The sequence below is a fragment of the Symphalangus syndactylus genome, chromosome 12 (assembly GCF_028878055.3).
Source record: "Symphalangus syndactylus isolate Jambi chromosome 12, NHGRI_mSymSyn1-v2.1_pri, whole genome shotgun sequence".
Taxonomy (NCBI): domain Eukaryota; kingdom Metazoa; phylum Chordata; class Mammalia; order Primates; family Hylobatidae; genus Symphalangus; species Symphalangus syndactylus.
Window position 1 is genome coordinate 86,606,667 of NC_072441.2, and position 25,852 is coordinate 86,632,518.

The window sequence follows — 25,852 nt, forward strand, 5'->3', positions numbered from 1 at the left end:
TCTTGGGTACATGTGCACAATGTGCAGGTTTGTTACATATGTACACATGTGCCATATTGGTGTGCTGCACCCATTAACTCATCATTTACATTAGGTATATCTCCTAATGCTATCCCTCCCTGCTTCCCCCACCCAACAACAGGCCCCGATGTGTGATGTCCCCCTTCCTGTGTCCATGTGTTCTCATTGTTCAATTCCCACCTATGAGTGAGAACATGCAGTGTTTGTTTTTTTTGTCCTTGCGATAGTTTGCTGAGAATGATGGTTTCCAGCTTCATCCTTGTCCCTAAACTCATCATTTTTTATGGCTGCATAGTATTCCATGGTGTATATGTGCCACATTTTCTTAATCCAGTCTATCATTGTTGGTCATTTGGGTTGCTTCCAGGTCTTTGCTATTGTGAATAGTGCTGCAATAAACATATGTGTGCATGTGTCTTTATAGCAGCATGATTTATAATTCTTTGGGTATATACCCAGTAATGGGATGGCTGGGTCAAATGGTATTTCTAGTTCTAGATCCCTGAGGAATCACCACACTGTCTTCCACAATGGTTGAACCAGTTTACAGTCTCACCAACAGTGTAAATGTGTTCCTTGTTAAATTGATCCCTTTAACATTATGTAATGGGCTTCTTTGTCTCTTTTGATCTTTGTTGGTTTAAAGTCTGTTTTATCCGAGACTAAGATTGCAACTCCTGCTTTTTTTTGTTTTCCATTTGCTTGGTAGATCTTCCTCCATCCCTTTATTTTGAGCCTATGTGTGTCTCTGCATGTGAGATGGGTCTCCTGAATACAGCACACTGATGGGTCTTGACTCTTTATCCAATTTGTCAGTCCATGTCTTTTTTTTTTTTTTTTTTTTGAGACGGAGTCTCGCTCTGTCGCCCAGCCTGGAGTGCAGTGGCGCAATCTCGGCTCACTGCAAGCTCCGCCTCCCGGGTTCACGCCATTCTCCTGCCTCAGCCTCTCCAAGTAGCTGGGACTACAGGCGCCCGCCACCACGCCCGGCTAATTTTTTTTTGTATTTTTAGTAGAGACGGGGTTTCACCGTGGTCTCGATCTCCTGACCTTGTGATCCGCCCGCCTCGGCCTCCCAAAGTGCTGGGATTACAAGCGTGAGCCACCGCGCCCGGCCAGTCCATGTCTTTTAATTGGAGCATTTAGCCCATTTACATTTAACGTTAATATTGCTATGTGTGAATTTGATCCCATCATTATGATGCTAGCTGGCTGTTTTGCTCATTAGTTGATGCAGTTTCTTCCTAGCCTCAATGATCTTTACAATTTGGCATGTTTTTGCAGTGGCTGGTACCAGTTGTTCCTTTCCATGTTTAATGCTTCCTTCAGGGGCTCTTTTAGGGCAGGCCTGGTGGTGACAAAATCTCTCAGCATATGCTTGTCTGTAAAGTATTTTATTTCTCCTTCACTTATGAAGCTTAGTTTGGCTGGATATGAAATTCTGGGTTGCAAATTCTTTTCTTTAAGAATGTTGAATATTGGCCCCCAGTCTCTTCTGGCTTGTAGAGTTTCTACTGAGAGATCAGCTGTTAGTCTGATGGGCTTCCCTTTGTGGGTAACCCGACCTTTCTCTCTGGCTGCCATTAACATTTTTTCCTTCATTTCAACTTTGGTGAATCTGACAATTATGTGTCTTGGGGTTGCTCTTCTCAAGGAGTATCTTAGTGGTGTTATCCGTATTTCCTGAATTTGAATGTTGGCCTGCCTTTCTAGGTTGGGGAAGTTCTCCTGGATAATATCCTGCAGAGTGTTTTGCAATTTAGTTGCATTCTCCCCGTCACTTTCAGGTACACCAATCAGATGTAGATTTGGTCTTTTCACATAGTCCCATATTTCTTGGAGGCTTTGTTCATTTCTTTTTATTCTTTTTTCTCTAAACTTTTCTTCTTGCTTCATTTCATTCATTTGATCTTCCATCATGGATACCCTTTCTTCCAGTTGATCCAATCAGCTACTGAAACTTGTGCATTTGTCATGTAGTTCTTGTGCCATGGTTTTCAGCTCCATCAGGTCCTTTAAGGACTTCTCTGCATTGGTTATTCTAGTTAGCCATTCGTCTAATTTCTTTTCAAGGTTTTTAACTTCTTTGACATGGGTTTGAACTTCCTCCTTTAGCTCAGAGAAGTTTGATTGTCTATAGCCTTCGTCTCTCCACTCATCAAAGTCATTCTCCATCTAGCTTTGTTCCATTGCTGGTGAGGTGCTGCATTCCTTTGGAGGAGGAGAGGCACTCTGATTTTTAGAATTTTCAGTTTTTCTGCTCTGTTTTTTCCCCATCTTTGTGGTTTATCTACCTTTGGTCTTTGATGATGGTGATGTACAGATGGGGTTTTAGTGTGTATGTCCTTTCTGTTTGTTAGTTTTCCTTCTAACAGTCAGGACCCTCAGCAGCCGGTCTGTTGGAGTTTGCTGGAGGTCCACTCCAGACCCTGTTTGCCTGGGTATCAGCAGCAGAGGCTGCAGAACAGCGGATATTGGTGAATAGCAAATGTTGCTGCCTGATCGTTCCTCTGGAAGTTTTGTCTCAGAGGGGTACCCAGCCGTGTGAGGTGTCAGTCTGCCCCTACTGGGGGATGCCTCCCAGTTAGGCTACTCAGGGGTCAGGGAGCCACTTGAGGAGGCAGTCTTTCTGTTCTCAGATCTGAAGCTGTATGCTGGGAGAACCACTACTCTCTTCAGAGTTGTCAGACAGGGACATTTAAGTCTGCAGAGGACTCTGCTACCTTTTGTTTGGCTATGACCTGCCCCCAGATGTGGAGTCTACAGAGGCAGGCAGGCCTCCTTGAGCTGTGGTGGGCTCCACCCAGTTTGAGCTTCCTGGCCACTTTGTTTACCTACTCAAGCCTCAGCAATGGTGGGCACCCCTCCCCCAGCCTCACTGCTGCATTGCAGTTAGATCTCAGACTGCTGTGCTAGCAATGAGCAAGGCTCCATGGGCTTAGAACCCTCCAAGCCAGGCGCAGGATATAATCTCCTTGTGTGCTGTTTGCTGAGAGCATTGGAAAAGTGCAGTATTACAGTGGGAGTGACCCGATTTTCCAGGTGCCACTTGTCCCCCCTTCCTTTGGCTAGGAAAGGGAATTCCCTGACCCCTTGTGCTTCCCAGTTGAGGCGATGCCTCGCGCTGCTTTGGCTCATGCTCGGTGCACTGCACCCACTGTCCTGCACCCACTGTCTGACAATCCCCAGTGAGATGAACCCGGCATCTCAGTTGGAAATGCAGAAATCACCCATCTTCTGCGTCACTCATGCTGGGAGCTATAGACTGGAGCTGTTCTTATTTGGCCATCTTGGGACCGCCCCTATTTCTACATTTTTAAAGTAAATGAACTATATGAAATTATTGACATATGTGAATGACATATGATATGAGTGGTTCAGTTTTTGGCAGGACAAAGTCAGGAATCCAGAGCATCACCCAAGAAAATGTATTACTACTGTTTTCACTTGCAAATATCACAGCAAATTATAACATTATGGTGGAACATTTGTATAGATAACTAATATTACCACCAAATAATATAGCATATTACTTAGGGTATAAAATACAAAACTAAACAATTAGGATTATGTTAGACATGATGAATCAAGTAAATTTAAGTAAAGTAAGAAATTCTATATATTGTCCACTAAGGTTTGATGAGATATCCTCAAATATAAGCTAGGTAAAGCAGATTATTATTATTAATTTATGTATTTCCAAGTGCATATAATTCCATATGAAACACTTTTTGTGTACTGAATAAATTTCCCAGTGTATGGAATTACTAGAAAAATTATATACAACATTAATAGATAAGTTACAAAGTTTATATACAACATTAATACACAAGTTACAAAAGTTAAATAGAAACAAAATAATTTGAAGATTCAGGATATGACAATGCCACCATGCATGGTAAATATAATTGGCAACATCTAAAAATGCATGAAAAAATTCAATGTCATTCTATATTCTTCGATCCATTAACAGTCTTTTTTTTCTCTCCTAAACAAATGACATGTTTGCAGTATGTTAAAAGGCAAGAAAAATTAAGCAAAAAGCCCCAAGACCTTCATATGGTCTTTATTAGCCTGCTGAAACATTAAGTACTTTCTTTTTTCTTTTTTTTTAATTATATTTTAAGTTCTGGAATACGTGTGCAGAATGTGCCGGTTTGTTACATAGATATACACGTGCCATGGTGGTTTGCTGCACCCACTAACCCATCATCCACATTGGGTATTTCTCCTAATGCTATCCCTCCCTTAACCCCTCATCCTCTGACAGACCCCAGTGTGTGATGTTCCCTGCCCTGTGTCAATGTGTTCTCATTGTTCAACTCCCACTTATGAGTGAGAACATGTGTGTTTGGTTTTCTGTTCCGGTGTTAATTTGCTGAGAATGATGGCTTCCAGCTTCATCCATGTCCCTGCAAAGGACATGAACTCATCCTTTTTTATGGCTGCATAATATTCCGTGGTGTATATGTGCCACATTTTCTTGATCCAGTCTATCATTGATGGGCATTTGGGTTGGTTCCAAGTCTTTGCTATTGTGATTAGTGCCACAAAAAAAATACATGTGAATGTGCCTTTACAGTAGAATGATTTATAATCCTTTGGGTATATATCCAACAATGAGATTGCTGGATCAAATGGTATTCTAGTTCTAGATCCTTGAGGAATTGCCACATTGTCTTCCACAATGGTTGAACTAATTTACACTCCCACCAACAGTGTAAAAGCATTCCTATTTCTCCACATCCTCTCCAGCATCTGTTGTTTCCTGACTTTTTAATGATCACTATCTTTGTGGTGTTCTCCGTATTTCCTGAATTTGAATGTTAGCCAGTCTTACTAGGTTGGGGAAGTTCTCCTGGATAATATACTGAAGAGCGTTTTCAAACTTGGTTTCATTTTCCCCATCACTTTCAAATACACCAATCAAATGTAGGTTTGGTCTTTTCACATAGACCAATATTTCTTGGAGGCTTTGTTGGTTCCTTTTCATTCTTTTTTCTCGAATCTTGTCTTAATGCTGTATTTCATTAAGTTGATCTTCAATCTCTGATATCCTTTCTTTCACTTGATCGATTCGGCTATTGATACTTGTGTATGCTTTGCAAGGTTCTTGTGCCATGTTTTTCAGCTCCATCATGCCATTTATGTTCTTCTCTAAACTGGTTATTTTAGTTAGTAATTCCTGTAACCTTTTTTCAAGGCTCTTAGCTTCCTTGATTTGGGTTAGAATATGCTTCTTTAGCTTGGAGGAGTTTGTTATTACCCACCGTCTGAAGCCTACTTTTGTCAAATTGTTAAACTCATTCTCTATCCAGTTTTGTTTCCATGCTGGTGAGGAGTTGTGTTCCTTCAGTGGAGAAGAGGCATATTCTTTTTTGGAATTTTCAGCCTTTTTGCTCTTGTTTTTCCTCATCTTCTTAGATTTATCTACCTTTGGTCTTTCATTTTCATGACCTTCGGATGGGGTTTTTGTGTGGACATCCTTTTTGTTGATGTTGATGCTTTTTCCTTTCTGTTTGTTAGTCTTCCTCCTAACAGTCAGGCCCCTCTGCTGCAGGTCTGTTGGAGTTTGCTGGAGGTCCACTCCAGACCCTGTTTGCCTGGGTGTCACCAGCGGAGGCTGCAGAACAGCAAAGATTGCTGCCTGTTCCTTCCTCTGGAAGCTTTGTCCCAAAGGGGCACCTGCCAGATGCCAGCAGGAGCTCTCCTGTATGAAGTGTCTGTCAACCCCTGCTGGGAGGTGTCTCCCAGTCAGGAGGCACGGGGGTCAGGGACCCACTTGAGAAGGCAGCCTGTCCCTTAGCAGAGCTCGAGTACTGTGCTGGGAGATTTGGTGCTCTCTTCAGGGCCGGCAGGCAGGAACATTTAAGCCTGCTGAAGTTGTTCCCACAGCTGCTGCTTCCCCCAGGTACTCTTTCCCAGGGAGATGGGAGTTTTATCTATAAGCCCCTGACTGGGGCTGCTGCCTTTCTTTCGGAGATGCCCTTCTCAGAGAGGAGGAATCTAGATAGACTCATTCACGGTCTTTTTAAAACTTTTGTAGTAAAAGATATAGTAAAAGTTTACCTCTAAATAGTTTAAAAATATCATACAAGAGTAGTATTATCTTTCAGTCTTGACAAACCATTGGATTGCATTGCTAATAGAAATAAATATAAAATTATAACCATGGTTGATTATATGATGAGGAAGTTGAGCTGACACCATTGTATTCCTAGAGGTTCAATTAGTGGTAGTCTGCAATACTTCTTTAGAAATTTTGAAGATATTAATAAAATGATGGATTCTAGAAAACAAGCCAAAAGTATAAGTACTTCCAAAAATACTTTGAAATTGATGTGTTTAATACTGGTTTGGCATGATATGTAAGTAAAATTAATACCATAAGCAGAATGATATTAAAATCCCAATAATTCCTTGAAAACTTCAAAGGATTATGACATTTTTAAATGAAAAATGAAATGATAAGATTCATAAGAAGATATCATTGATACTTAACAACCTGCAGTTTTTAAAAATTTTGACTCCAAATCCTGTAATATAAAGTCAGTCTTTGCTTTGCATGTTAGTGCAGGACTGTAAAAATTGATCATGCAAGCTAAAATCATGTGAAAGGATTTCAATAATCAAGGGAGAGAATTATGATCATCCTGTGACATTGAAACATCTTTGTCAAAATATTCAAAACCCACTTACTATTGGTTATAAATGTATAGGGAAGTGAAAAACAGTATAACTATTATTTACTTAGCACACTATACTTTAAAACATTAAAACATTTGGAATTAAAGTCTTTTTCCCTTGTATTAACTTACCAAGAATGTTTTGAACAATGTTTGCCTTCATCTTCTGTAACTTAAAGATATAGAGTATCTTTTTATTCCTTGGTGAATTTTCATACTCCTTTTAATGTTTGGATCAGCTTCCGATATTTTATACTTCATGCTTTCCCTCTTGGGGAATATCTCTGAGAGTTCCTTTAATGGGAAGTTTTCTGCCAGTGTCACTTCATTTAAGACAACTTCATTCTTTTCGCAACAATCACTTTCCTCACAGGTTAAGTTTGCCTTCTCCAGGTTCCTCTAGCTTCACCTCTATAGTCTCTCAAACAGTAGCGTTCTCAGCATTCCCACGGTCAGCTATTTCCTCTATAGCTTCTTTTATATTTAATTCAAATCTCGCTTCTAGCATTGTCCCTTTTCTTCTTTACACATTCATCTTTTTTGCCTAATTTCCTCTATTATTCACTCATGTCAGATGGCGTATGGGTTTATTACTGAGACACAATGAGACCACAGGACTACACGCCTACACGCTTTGCTGTTTTGCACAGAACAGAATAATAGTCAAACTGACAAACTTCGACATATGTAAAGCAATTGGTCACTGATTATGATGTGGATTTGTTACTTCTATGGTGACTCATGAAGACTTAGTGGTAGTTTATACTTCGTGCAGTTACTAAGAGTTAATATACTGTGGCAACTGAAATTTGTGGCACACATTTCAAATTTGTTGTTGGGGAATTTGTGTTATTTAACTAAAACCTTGCTGACTGAAATTTGTGCATTTTGAAACTGGGCAAAACAAAGACAGCCTATATCAGAAAAATGAAGAAGACTGTATTGATTTTGTTGAATATTTTTGTGTTTTCTTTGAAATGGTATACTACTAGAAATAAGTTTTGTGTTTGCTTCTGAGTGATATAGTACTACTACAAGCTTGGAACTATTTTGTTTTGTTAATTTCTTAGATCAGACATTTTAAGACAAATATAATACATTTAATCTCTAAACTTCTGTGAGAGCAAACCAGTGATTAAAAATTTTTGTAAGAAAAAAAAAAAGAAATCTAGTCAGAGCCTAAGGCTACCGCAAGATTCCTTCTTGTCTTTTGGTTCAGTTGGATTTTTTTTTCCCTGAGCAATTTTATTGAGGATACAGTAGAAGATTTCTTGCACTTTTATTTGGTGGTCTCAACATGATCTTATGACCTATGTGGATATTGTGGTCAAAGCCCTCAGGAACCCACTCTTGTCAATGTCTTGGGGAGCTCAAGTGTTAGCTTCTATTTCCCTATCTAGTTTTTAATTTCTTATTTGTTTTGTTTTTTTGCAGACTTTCTTATCTTGTGAGTTCAATGCATGCATGTATAAACAGTTTTTAAAATTATAGCTTACCCAGTATATCTGTGTGTTTTGTAGTTTGTTTGTTTCTTGTCTTTTTTCGAGACAGAGTCTCACTCTGCCACCCAGGCTGGAGTGCAGTGGTGCAATCTCGGCTCACTGCAACCTCTGCCTCTTTGATTCAAGGGATTCTCCTGCCTCAGCCTCCTGAGTAGCTGGGATTACAGTCACACACCATCACACCTGGCTAATTTTTGTATTTTTAGTAGAGACGTGTTTCACCGTGTTGGTCAGGCTAGTCTCGAACTCCTGACCTCATGATCCACCTGCCTCAGCTTCCCAAAGTGCTGGGATTACAGGCGTGAGCCACCACACACACAGAAATCTAAGGACTAAGTGAAAAGCAATATTTTAGGCTTCAAAATTTAGCCAGGGTGGTGCTTAGAATGAATGGGTAGGGAGTTTAGGTAGAATTGGTGATAAGATAGAGAGGAGACCCAGGGAATTCAAACAAAGGATAAGTAGAAAGCAATATGAGATCATGGAAGAGTTAGACATTCGGACAAAGAAGCCCAGAAGAGAAAGAAAATACTACGTAAACAGAAATGAACAGAAGCACAGGACAAGTCAAAGAATATTAAAGTTGAAATGGCATCAGAAAATATCAAGTTCCTCCAATTTTGTCATTTTACAGTGGGGGATTAGCGCTTCTAGTAAGTGGTCCATCTAGGAGTTTTCATAGCTCTCAGACTAGGACCTTTTTGGCTGTTGTAGAGGGGAGAGGGTGGAGGATATAGGCTAGCCACAGGAACTATGCTTGGAGGCCACAAAGAAGGAGTGAATCATTTCAATAAGAGTTGAAGAGGAAATGAAAGGCCATGTAAGAGTCACGTGGCTGTGGGAGGCTTGTGGGGTTTCTGTAATAGGGAAGTAGGCAGAGGGCAAGGTTTCTGCTGGGAGGAAGGGATGACAGAGCTGTGTGGGTTGGGAACGTGATACTGGAGTTCTGAGGAAATCTCTCTCTCTCTTGGGGTGCAAAAGTCACCCACTAGAGTGGTCTTAGGGAAGTCACAGGCAAGAAGAGCCTAGGCAAAGGCAGACACAACGTCTGTGGTCTGAGCAAAAGGACAAGCAAAGGAGAGTTGGGGAAGGACAGGAAGAGCACTGGGCCCCCTCGGGCAGCCCAGCCCCTCTGCTCAGGCTGGGTTCTAATCATAGGGTGTCCCACCCACTTCAGATTATTCTCTTAGGATTTTGTGTGTTCAGAAAGCTTAATAACCACTTACTCCTCTCCCCATTGCATTTTATATCAATTTCAGATTCTTGCATCTATATTTATAAGTATTCACCAGTATGAAGAGTCTGCCAGTTTCCCTTCTTACACTACCTCCACCCTTCCTTTTTAGGGATTGATGTACGTAAACTCTTGTGTATAAAATTGTCATACTTAGGAGTCTGGGTTATTTTTCATGAAAGCAATTTGAATATTTTAGGCTGATAGACATTCTCAGGATCACGTTTCCCGTGGCAGCTCCAGAGCAGAGTGCTGCATGGACATGGAGGGATATGGACTGTGACACACAGGCAGGGACTGTGGCTCTTATCTCTGTCCCACATGATGAAAGCAGGACTACATATCAGTCAGATCAGAGAGGAAAAACCAGATGGAGGGAGAGAAATGACATGGTGACTGTGTGGAGCAAGGAGAGGGAAGTTTCCAGAGAACACACATTTCTAGGTGTCTATTTGAATGGGTATTGCCATGACAGGGGTGAGGGTGTTACTCTTCTAGGCACCCTGAGGGGGAATTTCCCCTAAATACTTTTTGTTTTTTTCCTCATCCCTTAATCTTTCCTCTGAAAACAGACTGATTTATCTCACTGATAAATTCAGGAGGGAAACTGGGCAAGTATACATCAGCACCTCCTACTGCCCTTTACCTCTCTGGGCAAGTTGCTCCCTAAAGGCTCAGTCTTGCTCTCCTCCTCTAGGCCCTAGCTCTCACGGGAACAGCTGCTCAGGTGGGGGAACTTAGGGTTTTATCAGCATTGCCTGAAATAAGTGAGTGTATTAGTTTTCTTGGGCTGCCCTAACACAGGCAATCAGCTGGGTGGCTTAAACAACAGAAAGTTATTCTCTCACAGCTCTAGAGGCTAGAAGTTCAAAATCTCCATCTGGAAGACTCAGTTTCTAGTGAAGGCTGTCTTCCCGGTTTATACAGACAACTGCCTTCTCACTATGAGCTCATATGGCCTTTCCATGGTGGGTGCACACATAACACACACACACACACACACGCACACACACACAGAGACAGAGACAGAGAGAGACAGAGAAGGAAAGTGGAAGGGCACTCCAGTGTCTCTTCTTATAAGGACACTAAGCCTATTGGATCAGGGCCTTACCCTTTAGACATGAGATTGACATTACTTCTTAGAGGCCCCATTTCCAAATATAATCACACTGAGAGTTAGGGCTTCAACATGTGATTTTTTTTTTCTTTGGGAGGGTGCACAAACTTTCAGTCCATAACAATGAGAAGGCCACTCCATTTAGGGTCCAGTATGAGCGAGATCCCTTGGATTACACACTTAAAGCAAATTATTTAGTGGCACTATCAGAAGTCAAGATTGACCATTAGATCAATCTATCTCATGTTATTTTCAACCTGTTTGCTTCTAAATTCAAGAGGGTAAAGAGGATGATACTTACTGGGTTTTATAATATTATCCAATATAGCTGGGTTATGTTGCAGTTATAAATAAACTTTAGAACTTGGAGGCTTAACACAACGAAGTTTATTTCTCATGCAGTTAAACTGCATGTAGATCAGGCTGCTCTTCTCCATCTCATAGCCTTGCCATTTAGAAATTTGACTGCCAAGTTGGTACCGCAGGGTAAGATGATCAGATGTGATTATTTTCAGTGGTCGGGACTGGAGCTGGCTAATGCTTCCAGCACCACACATTCCATTGCCCAGAACTCAGTCCATGACCTTAACCCAACTATTAGGAAATAGGACGGTTGCATCTTTCCTGTAGGACCATGGAAAAAAATGTGAATAAACACATAGTGTGGTATCTGCTATTGTTTTCTGAAACCAGAAACAAAGTAATTGCCATTAACAGCACAAGATGGGCACAGATAACACCTGGTGCTTATGAATGATTTGGGTAGGACTTGAACTGGGTATTGCTCTTAAAGATATTGTAGTTCATTTGCATTTCTCTGATGGCCAGTGATGAGGAGCATTTCTTCATGTGTTTTTTGGCTGCATAAATGTCTTCTTTTGAGAAGTGTCTGTTCATGTCCTCTGCCCACTTTTTGATGGGGTTGTTTGTTTTTTTCTTGTAAATTTGTTTGAGTTCATTGTAGATTCTGGATATTAGCCCTTTGTCAGATGAGTAGGTTGCAAAAATTTTCTCCCGTTGTGTAGGTTGCCTGTTCACTCTGATGATAGTTTCTTTTGCTGTGCAGAAGCTCTTTAGTTTAATGAGATCCCATTTGTCGATTTTGGCTTTTGTTGCCATTGCTTTTGGTGTTTTAGACATGAAGTCCTTGCCCACGCCTATGTCCTGAATGGTATTGCCTAGGTTTTCTTGTAGGATTTTAATGGTTTTAGGTCTAACATTCAAAACCACAGTGAGATATCATCTCACACCAGTTAGAATGGCCATCATTAAAAAATCAGGAAACAACAGGTGCTGGAGAGGATGTGGAGAAATAGGAACACTTTTACACTGTTGGTGGGACTGTAAACTAGTTCAACCATTGTGGAAGTCAGTGTGGCGATTCCTCAGGGATCTAGAACTAGAAATACCATTTGACCCAGCCATCCCATTACTGGGTATATACCCAAAGGACTATAAATCATGCTGCTATAAAGACACATGCACACGTATGTTTATTGCGGCACTATTCACAATAGCAAAGAGTTGGAACCAACCCAAATGTCCAACAACGATAGACTGGATTAAGAAAATGTGGCACATATACACCATGGAATACTATGCAGCCATAAAAAATGATGAGTTCGTGTCCTTTGTAAGGACATGGATGAAACTGGAAAACATCATTCTCAGTAAACTATCGCAAGGACAAAAAACCAAACACCGCATGTTCTCACTCATAGGTGGGAATTGAACAATGAGAACTCATGGACACACGAAGGGGAACATCACGCTCTGGGGACTGTTGTGTGGTGGGGGGAGGGGGGAGGGACAGCATTAGGAGATACACCTAATGCTAAATGACGAGTTAATGGGTGCAGGAAATCAACATGGCACATGGATACATATGTAACAAACCTGCACATTGTGCACATGTACCCTAAAACCCTAAAGTATAATAATAAAAAAAAAAAAGATATTGTAGTTCATAGAAATTGCCACGTATCTGTGGCCATCATAGGAACAGCTCATTGAGAATGACTTCTAGCCTCACTGTTAACATTGACAAACCTAAGAAATAGTGTATATATCAAAGTATCATGTTGTACACACTAAATATGCAGAATACAAATAAATTTAAAGCAGAAACAATGTTACAAATGGGATTTTTCTTTTTGAGGCAGGGTCTTGGTCTGTTACCCAGGCTGGCACACAGTGACATGAACATGGCTCACTACAGCCTTTGACTTTCAGGGCTCAAAAGATCCTCCTGCCTCTGCCTCCCATTAGCTGGGACTACAGGCATGTGCCACCGCATTTGGCTAACTTTAATTTTTTTATTGAGATGAGGTCTTTTTTGCCCAGGCTGGTCTCAAACTCCTGGGCTCAAGTGATCTTCCCACCTTGGTCTCCCAAACTGCTGGGATTATAGGCATGAGTCATTGTGCACAGCACAAATTCATGCCCAGATTTTAAGTGACTGCTCCAATGCATTCAGTGAATAATTAATATGATTTAAGGAACACTATAATAATAAAAAATGTATTTCCTGGATCTCAAAAATACTTTGTGTTCATGTATTTACACATATTAACCAGCCAGGGTCACTGATAAGTCACTGAATACTTCATATAAACTACTTAAATCAAACATTGACAAATGCTGCCCTTTTTATACAATGTATTTTTGTCAGATCACAAAACAACTTAAATTTGGATTTTTGTGGTCTCCCCATGTATGAGTCCTCTTGAAAAGCTGCATGTTCTGACTATCACAATCCTATACCATTCCACACTGTACAGAATTTTCAGTCCTTAGTTGAAATGCATGCTGTTTTTCCAGGACTTCAAATTATGGATTTCCCAGGGGGTTAGTCAGTCAAAATGCTTCTCTAGAGAATATAGTTCTAAGTAGATTTGTATCTGGGATTCTATACATTGAAATTAAAATCACAATGCATTTTAATTTTTTGTTTAAACATATTCTGCAGTTTAAACCTCTTTGATAGAAGAGATTACATTGTTAACCTCTGTGTGTTTATATGCCTAGTAAGACACTGGTATCAATCATGTAGTATGTAATTTTTTAGTGAATGACTATACAGATTAAATGCAGTAGAAGAGCTTCTTTATATTTGTTATGGTCCTATGCATTCTGAATGGCTGCAATTTAATCTCTAAGGATAATGTAGAGTGGACTGTAGTTTATACAATTGTGCAGGGAAATCTTGGAAGATGTAAGAAGCAACATCTCCAATTTATAAAAGAATCAGTGAGAATGAGGAAATAAGAAAGATGGATGAAAAGGGGTGAAATTGGAAAGAGAAAACTTTAAGGACATTCAAAAGGGGGAAAGAAAGAATGGAGCGATGAGAAGAGGGGACACTATGAAGAGTGGAGGCAAAGTTAAGTGGAGAAACTGGAAGAATTGAGATCTATTAAAACAAGCAGGAACCGAAAAAATGATGTGGTTTCTCCTTTTTATCTTACAAATGACATGCAAAATCCAGAGGGACAAAGTGACCTTTCTTTCAATGCCATACACCATTTTGTCTAAGGCAGTTGAGGAAGGGAAGTAGATATAATGGAGCTTAGTGACACAGCAGCTGGAATCCTGAGAGAAGAGAATAACTTTAGTTCAGAGCAGGTGGAGAAATGAGAGATTGAGTAGGAGGACCAAGGTTGAGGGAAGCAGATCTTCTTAGCTGCTGTCAGCGGCTGATGGGGAAGATTGTTGGTAGAAGGAAGTCAGAATATAGGTACAGAGGGATAAGTTTGCTAAGAACAGAGATCAGCAAACAGCTTTTCTGAGAGAAAGAAACATCTGCAAATGACATGCTGTTTCTGCAGTTTCTGCTGCTAGCTCTTCTCCTCCCAGGTGGTGACAATGCAGACGGTAAGAACATCGCGGTCAGCTGCAGGGTTACAGGTATCTGGGTAGAGTCTGCTGGGCCTTCCCGAGATGGATCAATGGAGATGCCAGAATGTTTGCCATCTGAGCATACCTGTCTCCAGGTCCAGTTTACTCTTTTGGAGGATGGTGGCAGAGCATGGGCTCTGTGTAAGAAAAATGTTATAGCTAAAGTAGTCATTAACATTTTTCTGTGGTAACTGGTTCACTTTCCATTTCCTTTCCATTTTCCGTTAAAACAATCAGGGCCCAGGAAAATGATGTGGTTTCTCCTTTTTATGTTACAAATGACCCACAAGGTCCAGAGGGATGAAGCAACCTTTCAATGCCACACGCCACTTTGTCTAAGGTAGTTGAGGAAGGGAAGTAGATATTATGGAGCTTAGTGGGAGAGCAGCTGGAATCCTGAGAGAAGAGAATAACTTTAGTTCAGAGCAAGTGGGGAAATGAGAGATTGAGTAGGAGGCCTAAGGTTAAGGGAAGCAGATCTTCTTATTTGCTATCAGTGGCTGGTGGGGAAGATTGTCTGTTGGTAGAAGGAAGTCAGAATATAGATGTAGAGGGATAAGTTTGCTAAGAACAGAGATCAGCAAACAGCTTTTCTGAGAGAAGGAAACATCTGCAAATGACATGCTGTTTCTGCAGTTTCCGCTGCTAGTTCTTCTCCTCCCCAGTGGTGACAACGCAGATAGTATGAACATATCTGTCAGCTGCAAGGATACATGTATCCGGGTTGAGTGTGGTGGGCTTTCCCAAGATAGATCAATGAAGAAGCCAGAATGGTTGCCATCTGAGCATACCTGTCTCCAGGTCCAGTTTACTCTTTTGGAGGATGGTGGCAGAGCATGGGGCTCTGTGTAAGGAAAATGGTATAGCTAAAGTAGTCATTAATGTTTCTCTGTGGTAACTGGTTCACCTTCCATTTTCTCTCCATTTTCCTTGCCTCTCTTTTTTTTCCTTACACTACTTGCCCTTCTTCCACCAAAAGCAGCCCAGGAACACGTCTCCTTCCATGTTATCCAGATCTTATCATTAGTCAACCAATCCTGGGCACGAGTTCAGGGCTCAGGATGGCTGGATGAGTTGCAGACTCATGGCTGGAACAGTGAATCAGGCACAATAATTTTCCTGCATACCTGGTCCAAGGGCAACTTCAGCAATGAAGAGTTGTCAGACCTAGAGTTGTTATTTCGTTTCTACCTCTTTGGATTAACTCGGGAGATTCAAGACCATGCAAGTCAATATTACTCAATATGTAAGTTCAATCAGCTAAATTATGGGAGTTCTTTAGAATGTTCTATTTCTGGGAAATATTTTCTACTAATTTTTGGGCCATTTCCCATTATCCCATCCCACCATAAAATTCTGCATACATGAACCTTTTAAGGGATATCCCTGATGTTGACCTCCTCAAATTTCCTAGGCTTTTGCTATTTTTGGAATTTTTTTTCTTGTGCTTTGTTATCTTCACCCTGTGGTCTCCCTCTGTATCCTACAATCCAGAGGTACACAGCTGTCCCACTCTGTGCTTGACTCCCTTAAAATAAAATCTATTCCCCCATTCAATTTCCACAGTTCAATGACCATTATGACCAATTTCATGCATCATGGAATGCTATCCTCCCACCTCCCTCACACAGGCTCCCCCTTCACCCTCTATCCTATATTATGTGGCTCACCTATCATTTTTCCACACCTTCCTTGGCCACTTTTTCTTGTTAATTCAAGGCATTTATCTCTTATTGTCTCCCTTCCCTATCCCCAGCAATTTTTCTCTCGTTTCTGATCAAATATGTCTTTGGCTCACTCTCACATCCATGTAAAACTTTCTTGCTTCACTTCCTGATATAGCCCTAGTTTTTTATACTGTTGTTTTCACTTTTTTATTAGAACTCTTTTTCTCATTCCTCCCTTCTTCCAGATCCCTTTGAAGTACAGTTGAATGCGGGCTGTGAGCTGCATTCTGGAAAGAGCCCAGAAGGCTTCTTTCAGGTAGCTTTCAATGGATTAGATTTACTGAGTTTCCAGAATACAACATGGGTGCCATCTCCAGATGGTGGAAGTTTGGCCCAAAGTGTCTGTCATCTACTCAATCACCAGTATGAAGGCGTCACAGAAACAGTGTATAATCTCATAAGAAGCACTTGCCCCCGATTTCTCTTGGGTCTCCTGGATGCAGGGAAGATGTATGTACACAGGCAAGGTAAGTAGTTTCAGCCCCTTCCTCTAAGATTTTTCTATTCAAGTCCTGCCCCTTCTGTTCCCACCCTTCAAACTCAGGACAAGAAAGAGGACAAGAAGCAGAGGGGTTGCTGGGTAATAGTTTCTTAGAGGCAAGAAAAAGGTAACTGTGCATATTCATGTGGATGTGTGTATGTGGATGTAAGCTGTGTGTGTTTCTTCATTGGAACACTTTTTCTGCTTTCTGCAGTGAGGCCAGAGGCCTGGCTGTCCAGTCGCCCCAGCCTTCAGTCTGGCCGGCTGTTGCTGGTTTGTCATGCCTCCGGCTTCTACCCAAAGCCTGTTTGGGTGACATGGATGTGGAATGAACAGGAGCAACTGGGCACTAAACATGGTGATATTCTTCCTAATGCTGATGGGACATGGTATCTTCAGGTGATCCTGGAGGTGGCATCTGAGGAGGCTGCTGGCCTGTCTTGTCGAGTGAGACACAGCAGTCTAGGAGGCCAGGACATCATCCTCTACTGGGGTAAGACTGGAGGTTGGAAGTGTAGGTAGGTGGTTCTTCGGCCTAGAGCGTAGGGGAGAGGAAATTTTGAGGATAGCAGACCTAGGTGAGGGATTGTAGGAAGAAATGTATAGGGTAATTTAAAAAATAGTGTAGTAAAACCTAAAGGATACATGGATACTGGAGATTTAAGGGGAAATGAGGAATCCTTCCTTGAGTAAGTTTGGGAATAGAGTGACTGAAATAGGATAACTGATGCAACTCATCCAATGCACATGTTAAGTAAGGAAATCAATAGATGGCGTAGAATCAGCAATGAGTTTAAAATGGCATCCATGTATCTTTCCAATATGTGCAGGACACCACTTTTCCATGAATTGGATTGCCTTGATAGTAATAGTGTCCTTGGCGATTCTAATAGTCCTTGTGTTATGGTCTAAGAAGCACTGGTAAGTTTTTTGTATTTCCTCCTCTCCTCCCAGTTTCTAATTTCACATTCCATTTTTAACTCTCTTAGCTTTTCTCTATTGACTACTCCACCTTATCCTCAGTTACCACCTCCAACTTATTCAGGGTTCCTCCCATTCCTGTTCCTTCACAGCTCATATCAAGGCATCCTGTGAGGCTCTTCCCCCTGACTCCCCCATTGTAATAAGAACCCAGCAACCCAGGAGCCTAGTACAACATAGTGATGCCATCCCGTCGATTCTCCATTTAAATTGTTTCTCTTTCTGCCTAATAAACATTTGTTAATATAAACCAAATTCTAATTTGGAATGGTTTTCTTGGAATCTCCACTTTTTAAATAGCACTCAACCTTCAAAGCCCATTTCTGATGTCATTTCCTCCAGCGATCTTCCTTGACCCATACTGAACCCAGAGAGCCTCAACTGTTATGTGCATGCCACACTTCCTACCCTGTGTTGCAGCTACTTGAGTCTTTCACTTCACATTTTTAAGCTTTTAGGAGGAAAGGATCATGATAAATGTGCCTTTCCTGCATATGACGGGCTCAGTGAAACACAAAACAAAACACCATATCTAAGTTGGATGAACTGTCATGTTGGCAAATTTTCTCATTATATTCCTTCCCAATGTTGTTGTAGCATTGGAAATATTCATGCTTCTCTTTTTGTTTAAATGCTTCGTACCTAGCAGATAAATTCCACTCTCTTTTAGCTCCCTCATTTTCTCCCTAAACATTTAAGGAAAAGTGCAGCCTTGCACCTTGATACACTTATTTTCTAAACACAGAGAATTACAAATGCAAATAGAGAGAGAGTGTGCAAGTTATGTGTGATGATTAGTGGTGCAGATATGTCACAGAATACTTAAGAAAAGAAGCAAGAGAGTTGGTCCTCAGGGTTGGAGTGGGATCAAGGCAACTGTTGTGCTGTATATGGAAGACAAATTTCCTAAAGGACTGTGCTATCTGAGATAGCCTTGACTACACTTTAGTCCCTTTAGGTTTCATTCACTAATTCAACTAATATTTTTTGGGTACTGAGTTGAGACAGGCACATACAGCTTCTAAACTTGTGGCGGATAAAACAAATGAGATTGTGTCCACTCCCCTGAAGTTGCAATGTTTGCTTCCTCAATCTGTCCATGTTTCTTTTCTATTGTTTTCATGTTTTTATTTCTTTCAAAAATTTTTAAATACATTTTATTGATGTATAATTTATAGTAAAATTTGAATCTTTATTTTAAATGTACAGGTCTATTTATTTTGATAATTACATAAGCCCATGTAAACAAAATCACAATCAAGATATTAAATGCCATAACCCCTCATACCTGTTTGTAGTCAAGCACACCACCAACCTGGCATTCTTGCAACTCCTGATATACTTTATGTCACTTAAGCTTAAACTTATATTTTCTATGATTTTATTAAGATGGAAATAAACATATCTACTTGGTATTGCCTTTTATTTTTCTTCAATTTAGCATATGGTTGTAATTAATCCATGCTGCTCAGTGTATTAGTAACCATTCCTTTTTATGGCTGAATAGAATTCCATGTATGGATATAACTCTTTTTGGAGGAGGAGGTGGCTTCCCAGATCTGGCAGGGCCCTTGTCTCCTTGTGCACACTCACCCAGCTTGGATCCTGCTTCCATTGCTCATTTCCTTGGCACCAGGAGGCCCTAGGTGACTCTGCTGCACCCTTAGTCACCCTGTGACCTGCAGATACAGAGAGATCAATAGAGAGGATTCTAGGACACCCAGGAAACTGGGAAATAAAGCCAAAAGTATATAAAATTAAACTTATTTTTGGGAGAAGAGACAAGATGGCTGACTAGATGCAGCCAGTAAGAGCTTCTCCCTATGAAGAGACAAGACCATCAAGAAGAGCAGTATACTCTGAGAAGATCATTGGAAAGAAGGCATTGAGAGTGGATGGAGGGAGAATGCAGACCCTGGGCTAAAGCAGGGAAGAAGCTGCAAACCCTACACAGGGTGGCCAAACACTAGGACTTATTCTTGGTCCTCAGTGGCTTCTAGGGAAGAGGTTAGTTAAATAGGCATGAAGTGGCCCACTCTAACCATGAACCTCTGGAATCCTAGCTGCAGGAGACGCCCACGACCCACACAGACATTTGAGTTGGCAGGGAGAGCTACTTGCAGAGTTGGCAGGGACAGGACTCCAGCTTCTATGGAACCCAGAGGGTTTGGTGTGAGAACAGCTACAGTGGAGCATGGTTAGGGATGTCCATTACCCGAGGCTTGCCATGCTCCTCTAAGTGGCTTTGATCCCTTTGTCGACCATCAGACCTGGACAGAACAGGGCTACCATGCTATTTGGATGGGGCTAGACTGATCTGAGCCTCCCACCCCATGTCTGCTGGCCTCTCCCAGGATCCCTGCCTATCTGTACCTGCTTGCAGCACAGCCTCAGATGCTCAACTGAGGCAGTTTTCAGAGACCACTGCCATAGGTCTTTCACTGGCTGACCCTGCCAAACCACCAGAGAGCTTCTGCCATTGGCCTCACATCAGCATGCACCTGCTTTCAGGACCCATAACTGCTTTGCTGGCATACACACACAGACATCACTGCCTTGCTACCACTTCTGTGCACACAGGCATGGAGACCTCACCACTGCTGCACTGTCCCCACTAGCCCACATGCATGCATGTACCCTGCCACACTACCATCCCTGGTGTACATGTGCATGGACCTTGCTACCCTGCTGCCCCCTCACCACCAGCATGTGGGTGAGTGTGGACCCCACCATGCCACTGCCCCACTGCTGCCAGTACATGCATGTGAGAACAGACCCCCCCTGCCACTGCTCTTATGAAATGCTTTTCTGGGACCGTCCCCGCCCCATCTGCCATAAGAGTGTTGTTGCTAGTGGACTGGGAACACCTTGGCCCCCTCCAGTGAAGCAGGTGCTCAGTCTCAAGGGGCCAAAAACAAGGTTCTGGGCCTGATCCCAGGCCCTCAGGCTTAGAGCACATAGCCCAGGAGTGCTGAGCTGAGCCATGGCCCCCTCAAATCACCAAGAAATAAAGCTAGCTCACTGACCGAAACTTACACCATAGTCAAAGCCTCAAGGGCATCAAAGAATATAAAAGCAAAAAGCCCCATCAAAAGGACAGCAACTTTAAAGGTTAAAGGAACATCAGCCCACATAGATGAGAAAGAACCAGTGGAAGAACTCAGGCAGCTCTAAAAGTCAGCATGTCTTCTTACTTCCAAATGAACACACTAGCTCCCCAGCAATCATTCCTAACCAGACTGAAATGGCTGAAATAATAAACATAGATTTTAGAATCTGGATGGCAATGAAAATCATGAGATTCAGGAGAAAGTTGAAATGGAATCCAAAGAATTTAAGGAATCCAGTAAAATAATACAATAACTGAAAGACAAAATAGCCATTTTAAGAAAGAACTAAACTGATTTGACAGAGCTAAAAAATTCACTAAGGAATTTTATAATACAATTGGAAGTATTAAAGGCAGAATAGACCACACTGAGGGAAGAATTTCAGAGCTCAAAGACCAGTTCTTCTAATTAACTCAGTCACACAAAATAAAGAAAAAATAATACAGAAGGATGAACAAAATCTCTGAGAAATATGAGATTATGTAAAGAGACCAAACCTGTACTCACTGATGTTCCTGAAAGAGAGAGAGAGAGAGTGTGCAAAAAATTGAAAACATATCTGAGGATATTGTCCATGACAATTTTCTCAAACTTCACTATAGAGGTCAACATTCAAATTCAAGAAATTCAGAGAACTCCTGAGAGATATTATACTAGAAAACCATCCCCAAGATACACAATAATAAGATTATCCAAGGTCAATGTGAAAGAAAAAAATACTAAAGGCAACCAGAGAGGAGGAGCAGGCCACCTACAAAGGGACCCCAATCAAGCTAACAGCATACATTTCAGCAGAAACCTTAGAAGCCAGGAGACATTGAGGGCCTATATTCAGCATTGTTAAAGAAAAGAAATTCTGACCCAAAATTTCATATCCAACCCAAATAAGATTAATATGTCAAAGAGAAATAAAATTCTTTTCAGCCAAGCAAATGCTAAGGAAATTTGCTACCACCAGACCTGCCTTAAAAGAAGTCATTAAGGGAGTGCTAAACGTGGAAATAAAAGACCCTTACCAGCCACCACATAAATGCACTTAAGTAAACAGGCCAGTGACACTATAAAGGAACTACACAATTAAGTCTACATAACAACCAGCTAACAATGATGACAAAATCAACTTCTCACTTATCAATATTTACCTTGAAGGTAAATGAGCTGAACACCCCAAGGCACAGAGAGGCAAGTTGAATAAAGAAAAAAGACCCTGGCTCATGCCTGTAATCCTAACACTTTGAGGCTAAGGCAGGCAGATTGCTTGATCCTATGAGTTTGAGACCAACCTAGGCAACATGGAAAAACCCCATCTCTACAAAAAAGTACAAGAAAATTAGCTAAGAATGGTGGCACATGACTGTAGTCCCAGCTACCAAGGAGGCTGAGGTAGGAGGATAACCTGAGCCTGGGGAGGTGGAGGCTGCTGTAAGTTGTGATCATGCCACTGCACTTCAGCCTAAGTAACAGAGTGAGACCCTGTCTCAAAATAAAAAAATAAAAAAACAAAAAAAACAAACAAGACCCACCCGTAAGTTGTCTTCAAGAGACCCATCTCACATGCAAGGACACCCATAGGCCAAAACTAAAGTGATGGCAAAAAATCTGTCAAGCATACAGGAAAGGAAAAAGAGCAGGGGTTGCTATTTTTATTTCAGACAAAATAAATTTTAAACCAATGACTATCAAAAAGGCCAAAGAAAAACATTATTTAATGATATAGGGTTGAATTTAATAAGAAGACTTAACTATCCTCAATATATATGCACCCAACACAGGAGCACACAGGTTCATAAAACAAGTATTTAGAGACCTACAAAGAAGCTTAGGTTATCATACAATAATGGTGGTAGACTTCAACACCCAACTGACAGCATTAGATAGATCATCAAGACAGAACACTGATGAAGGTATTTGGAACTTAAACTCGACACTTGACCAAATGGACCCAATAAACATTGACAGAACACTCCACCCAAAGCCAAAAGAATATACATTCTTCCCATGCCTCCAGCTTTGTTCTTTTTGCTTAGGATTGTCTTGGCAATGTGGGCACTTTTTGATTCCATATGAAAAATCAGGTAGTTTTTTCCAATTCTGTGAAGAAAGTCATTGGTAGCTTGATGGGGATGGCATTGAATTTATAAATTACCTTGGGCAGTATGGCCATTTTCATGATATTGATTCTTCCTATCGATGAGCATGGAATGTTCTTCCATTTGTTTGTGTCCTCTTTTATTTCATTTAGCAGTGGTTTGTAGTTCTCCTTAAAGAGGTCGTTCACATCCCTTGTGAGTTGGATTCCTAGGTATTTTATCCTCTTTGAAGCGATTGTGAATGGGAGTTCACTCATGATTTGGCTCTCTGTTTGTCTGTTATTGGTGTGTAGGAATGCTTGTGATTTTTGCACGTTGATTTTGTATCCTGAGACTTTCCTGAAGTTGCTTAACAGTTTAAGGAGATTTTGGGCTGAGGTGATGGGGTTTTCTAAATATACAATCATGTCATCTGCAAACAGGGACAATTTGACTTCCTCTGTTCCTAATTAAATACCCTTTATTTCTTTCTCTTGCTTGATTGCCCTGGCCAGAACTTCCAATACTATGTTGAATAGGAGTGGTGAAAGAGGGCATCCTTGACTTGTGCCGGTTTTCAAAGGAAATGCTTCCAGTTTTGCCCATTCAGTATGATATTGGCTGTGAGTTTGTAATAAATGGTTCTTAGTATTTTGAGATATGTTCCATCAATATCTAGTGTATTGGGAGTTTTTAGCATGAACAGCTGCTGAATTTTGTCAAAGGCCTTTTCTGCATCTGTTGAGATAATAATGTGTTTTTTTTCTTTAGTTCTGTTTGTGTGCTGGATTACATTTATTGATTTGCCTATGTTGAACCAGCCTTGCATCCCAGGGATGAAGCCGACTTGATCATGGTGGATAAGGTTTTTGATGTGCTGCTGGATTCGGTTTGCCAGTATTTTATTGAGGATTTTGCATCAATGTTCATCAGGGACATTGGTCTAAAATTCTCAGCATCAGGATTATGCTGGCCTCAAAAAATGAGGGAGGATTCCCTCTTTTTCTATTGATTGGAATAGTTTCAGAAGGAATGGTACCAGCTACTCTTTGTACCTCTGGTAGAATTTGGCTGTGAATCCATCTGGTCCTGGACTTTTTTTGGTTGGTATGCTATTAATTATTGCCTCAATTTCAGAGCCTGTTATTGGTCTATTCAGGGATTCAACTTCTTCCTGGTTTAGTCTTGGGAGGGTGTATGTGTCAAGGAATTTATCCATTTCTTCTAGATTTTCTAGTTTATTTGCATAGAGATATTTATATTATCCTCTGATGATAGTTTGTATTTTTGTGGGATCAGTGGTGATATCCCCTTTATCATTTTTTATTGTGTCTGTATGATTCTTCTCTCTTTTCTTCTTTATTAGACTGGCTAGCAATCTAGCAATTTTGTTGATCTTTTCAAAAAACCAGCTCCTGGATTCATTGATCTTTTGAAGATTTTTTTTTTGTGCCTCTATCTCATTCAGATCTGCTCTGATCTTAGTTATTACTTGTCTTCTGCTAGCTTTTGAATGTATTTGCTCTTGCCTCTCTAGTTCTTTTAATTGTGATGTTAGGTGTTGATTTTAGATCTTTCCTGCTTTCTCCGGTGGGCATTTAGTGCTATAAATTTCCCTCTACACACTGCTTTAAATGTGTCCCAGAGATTCTGGTACGTTGTGTCTTTGTTCTCATTGGTTTCAAAGAGCATCTTTATTTCTGCATTCATTTTGTTATTTACTCAGTAGTCATTCAGGAGCAGGTTGCTCAGTTTCCATGTAGTTGTGTGGTTTTGAGTGAGTTTCTTAATCCTGAGTTCTAATTTGATTGCACTATGGTCTGAGAAACAGTTTGTTGTGATTTCTGTTCTTTTACATTTATTGAGGAGTGCTTTACTTCCAATTTTGTGGTCAATTTTAGAATAAGTGGGATGTGGTGCTGAGAAGAATATATACTCTGTTGGTTTGGGGTAGAGAGTACCATAGATGTCTATTAGGTCTGCTTGGTGCAGAGCTGAGTTAAAGTCCTGGATCGTTGTTAACCTTCTGACTTGTTGATCTGCCTAATATTGACAGTGGAGTGTTAAAGTCTCCCATTATTATTGTGTGGGAGTCTGTCTCTTTGTAGGTCTGTAAGGACTCCTTTTATGAATCTGGGTGCTCCTGTTTTGGGTGCATATATATTTAGGATAGTTAGCTCTTCTTTTTGAATTGATTCCTTTACCATTATGTAATGGCCTTCTTTGTCTCTCTCTCTCTTTTTTTTTTTTTTTTGAGACAGAGTCTCACTCTGTCACCCAGGCTGGAGTGCAGTGGCATGATCTCAGCTCACTGCAAGCTCTGCCTCCTGTGTTCATATCATTTTCCTGCTTCAGCCTCCTGAGTAGCTGGGACTACAGTTGCCCACCACCATGCCCAGCTAATTTTTTTTATTCTTAATATGGATGGGGTTTCACCATATTAGCCAGCATGGTCTCAATTGCCTGACCTCTTGATCCGCCCACCTCAGCCTCCCAAATTGCTGGAATTACAGGCGTGAGCCACCATGCCTTTGTCTCTTTTGATCTTTGTTGGTTTAATGTTTGTTTTATCAGAGACTAGGATTGCACCCCCTGCCTTTTTTTTTGCTTTCCATTTGCTTGGTAGAGCATCCTCCATCCCTTTATTTTGAGCCTATGTGTGTCTCTGCACTTGAGATGGGTCTCCTGAATACAGCACACTGATGGGTCTTGACTCTTTGTCCAATTTGTAAGTCTGTGTCTTTTAATTGTCATGTTTAGCCCATTTACATTCAAGATTAATATTAAGTGTGAATTTGATTCTGTCATTATGATGTTAGCTGGTTATTTGGCCTGTTAATTGATGCAGTTTCTTCATAGCATCAATGGTCTTTACAATTTGGCATGTTTTTGGAGTGGATGGTACCAGTTGTTTCTTTCCATGTTTAATGCTTCCTTCAGGAGCTCTTGTAAGGCAGGCCTGGTGGTGACAAAATGTCTTAGCATTTGCTTGTCTGCAAAGGATTTTATTTCTCCTTCACTTATGAA

At 40.9% G+C, this 25,852-nt stretch overlaps 1 protein-coding gene across 5 annotated transcripts; it reads left to right on the plus strand.

Moving 5' to 3' along the window:
- Window positions 1-14,053: 14,053 nt before the first annotated feature.
- On the plus strand, window positions 14,054-17,901 carry CD1C (CD1c molecule). 5 transcript variants are annotated; one of them, XM_063624945.1, is made up of 6 exons: window positions 14,054-14,433; window positions 15,440-15,703; window positions 16,370-16,651; window positions 16,880-17,158; window positions 17,496-17,586; window positions 17,739-17,901. In XM_063624945.1, exons 1-6 carry the CDS (start codon window positions 14,373-14,375, stop codon window positions 17,758-17,760), a joined length of 999 nt encoding a protein of 332 aa, XP_063481015.1. In that variant the 5' UTR covers window positions 14,054-14,372; the 3' UTR covers window positions 17,761-17,901. The 5 variants fall into 5 exon arrangements, with proteins under 5 accessions (XP_063481015.1, XP_063481016.1, XP_063481014.1 ...); XM_063624946.1 differs by having other exon boundaries at window positions 14,072-15,139; XM_063624944.1 differs by having other exon boundaries at window positions 14,072-14,433; window positions 15,437-15,703.
- Window positions 17,902-25,852: the final 7,951 nt, after the last annotated feature.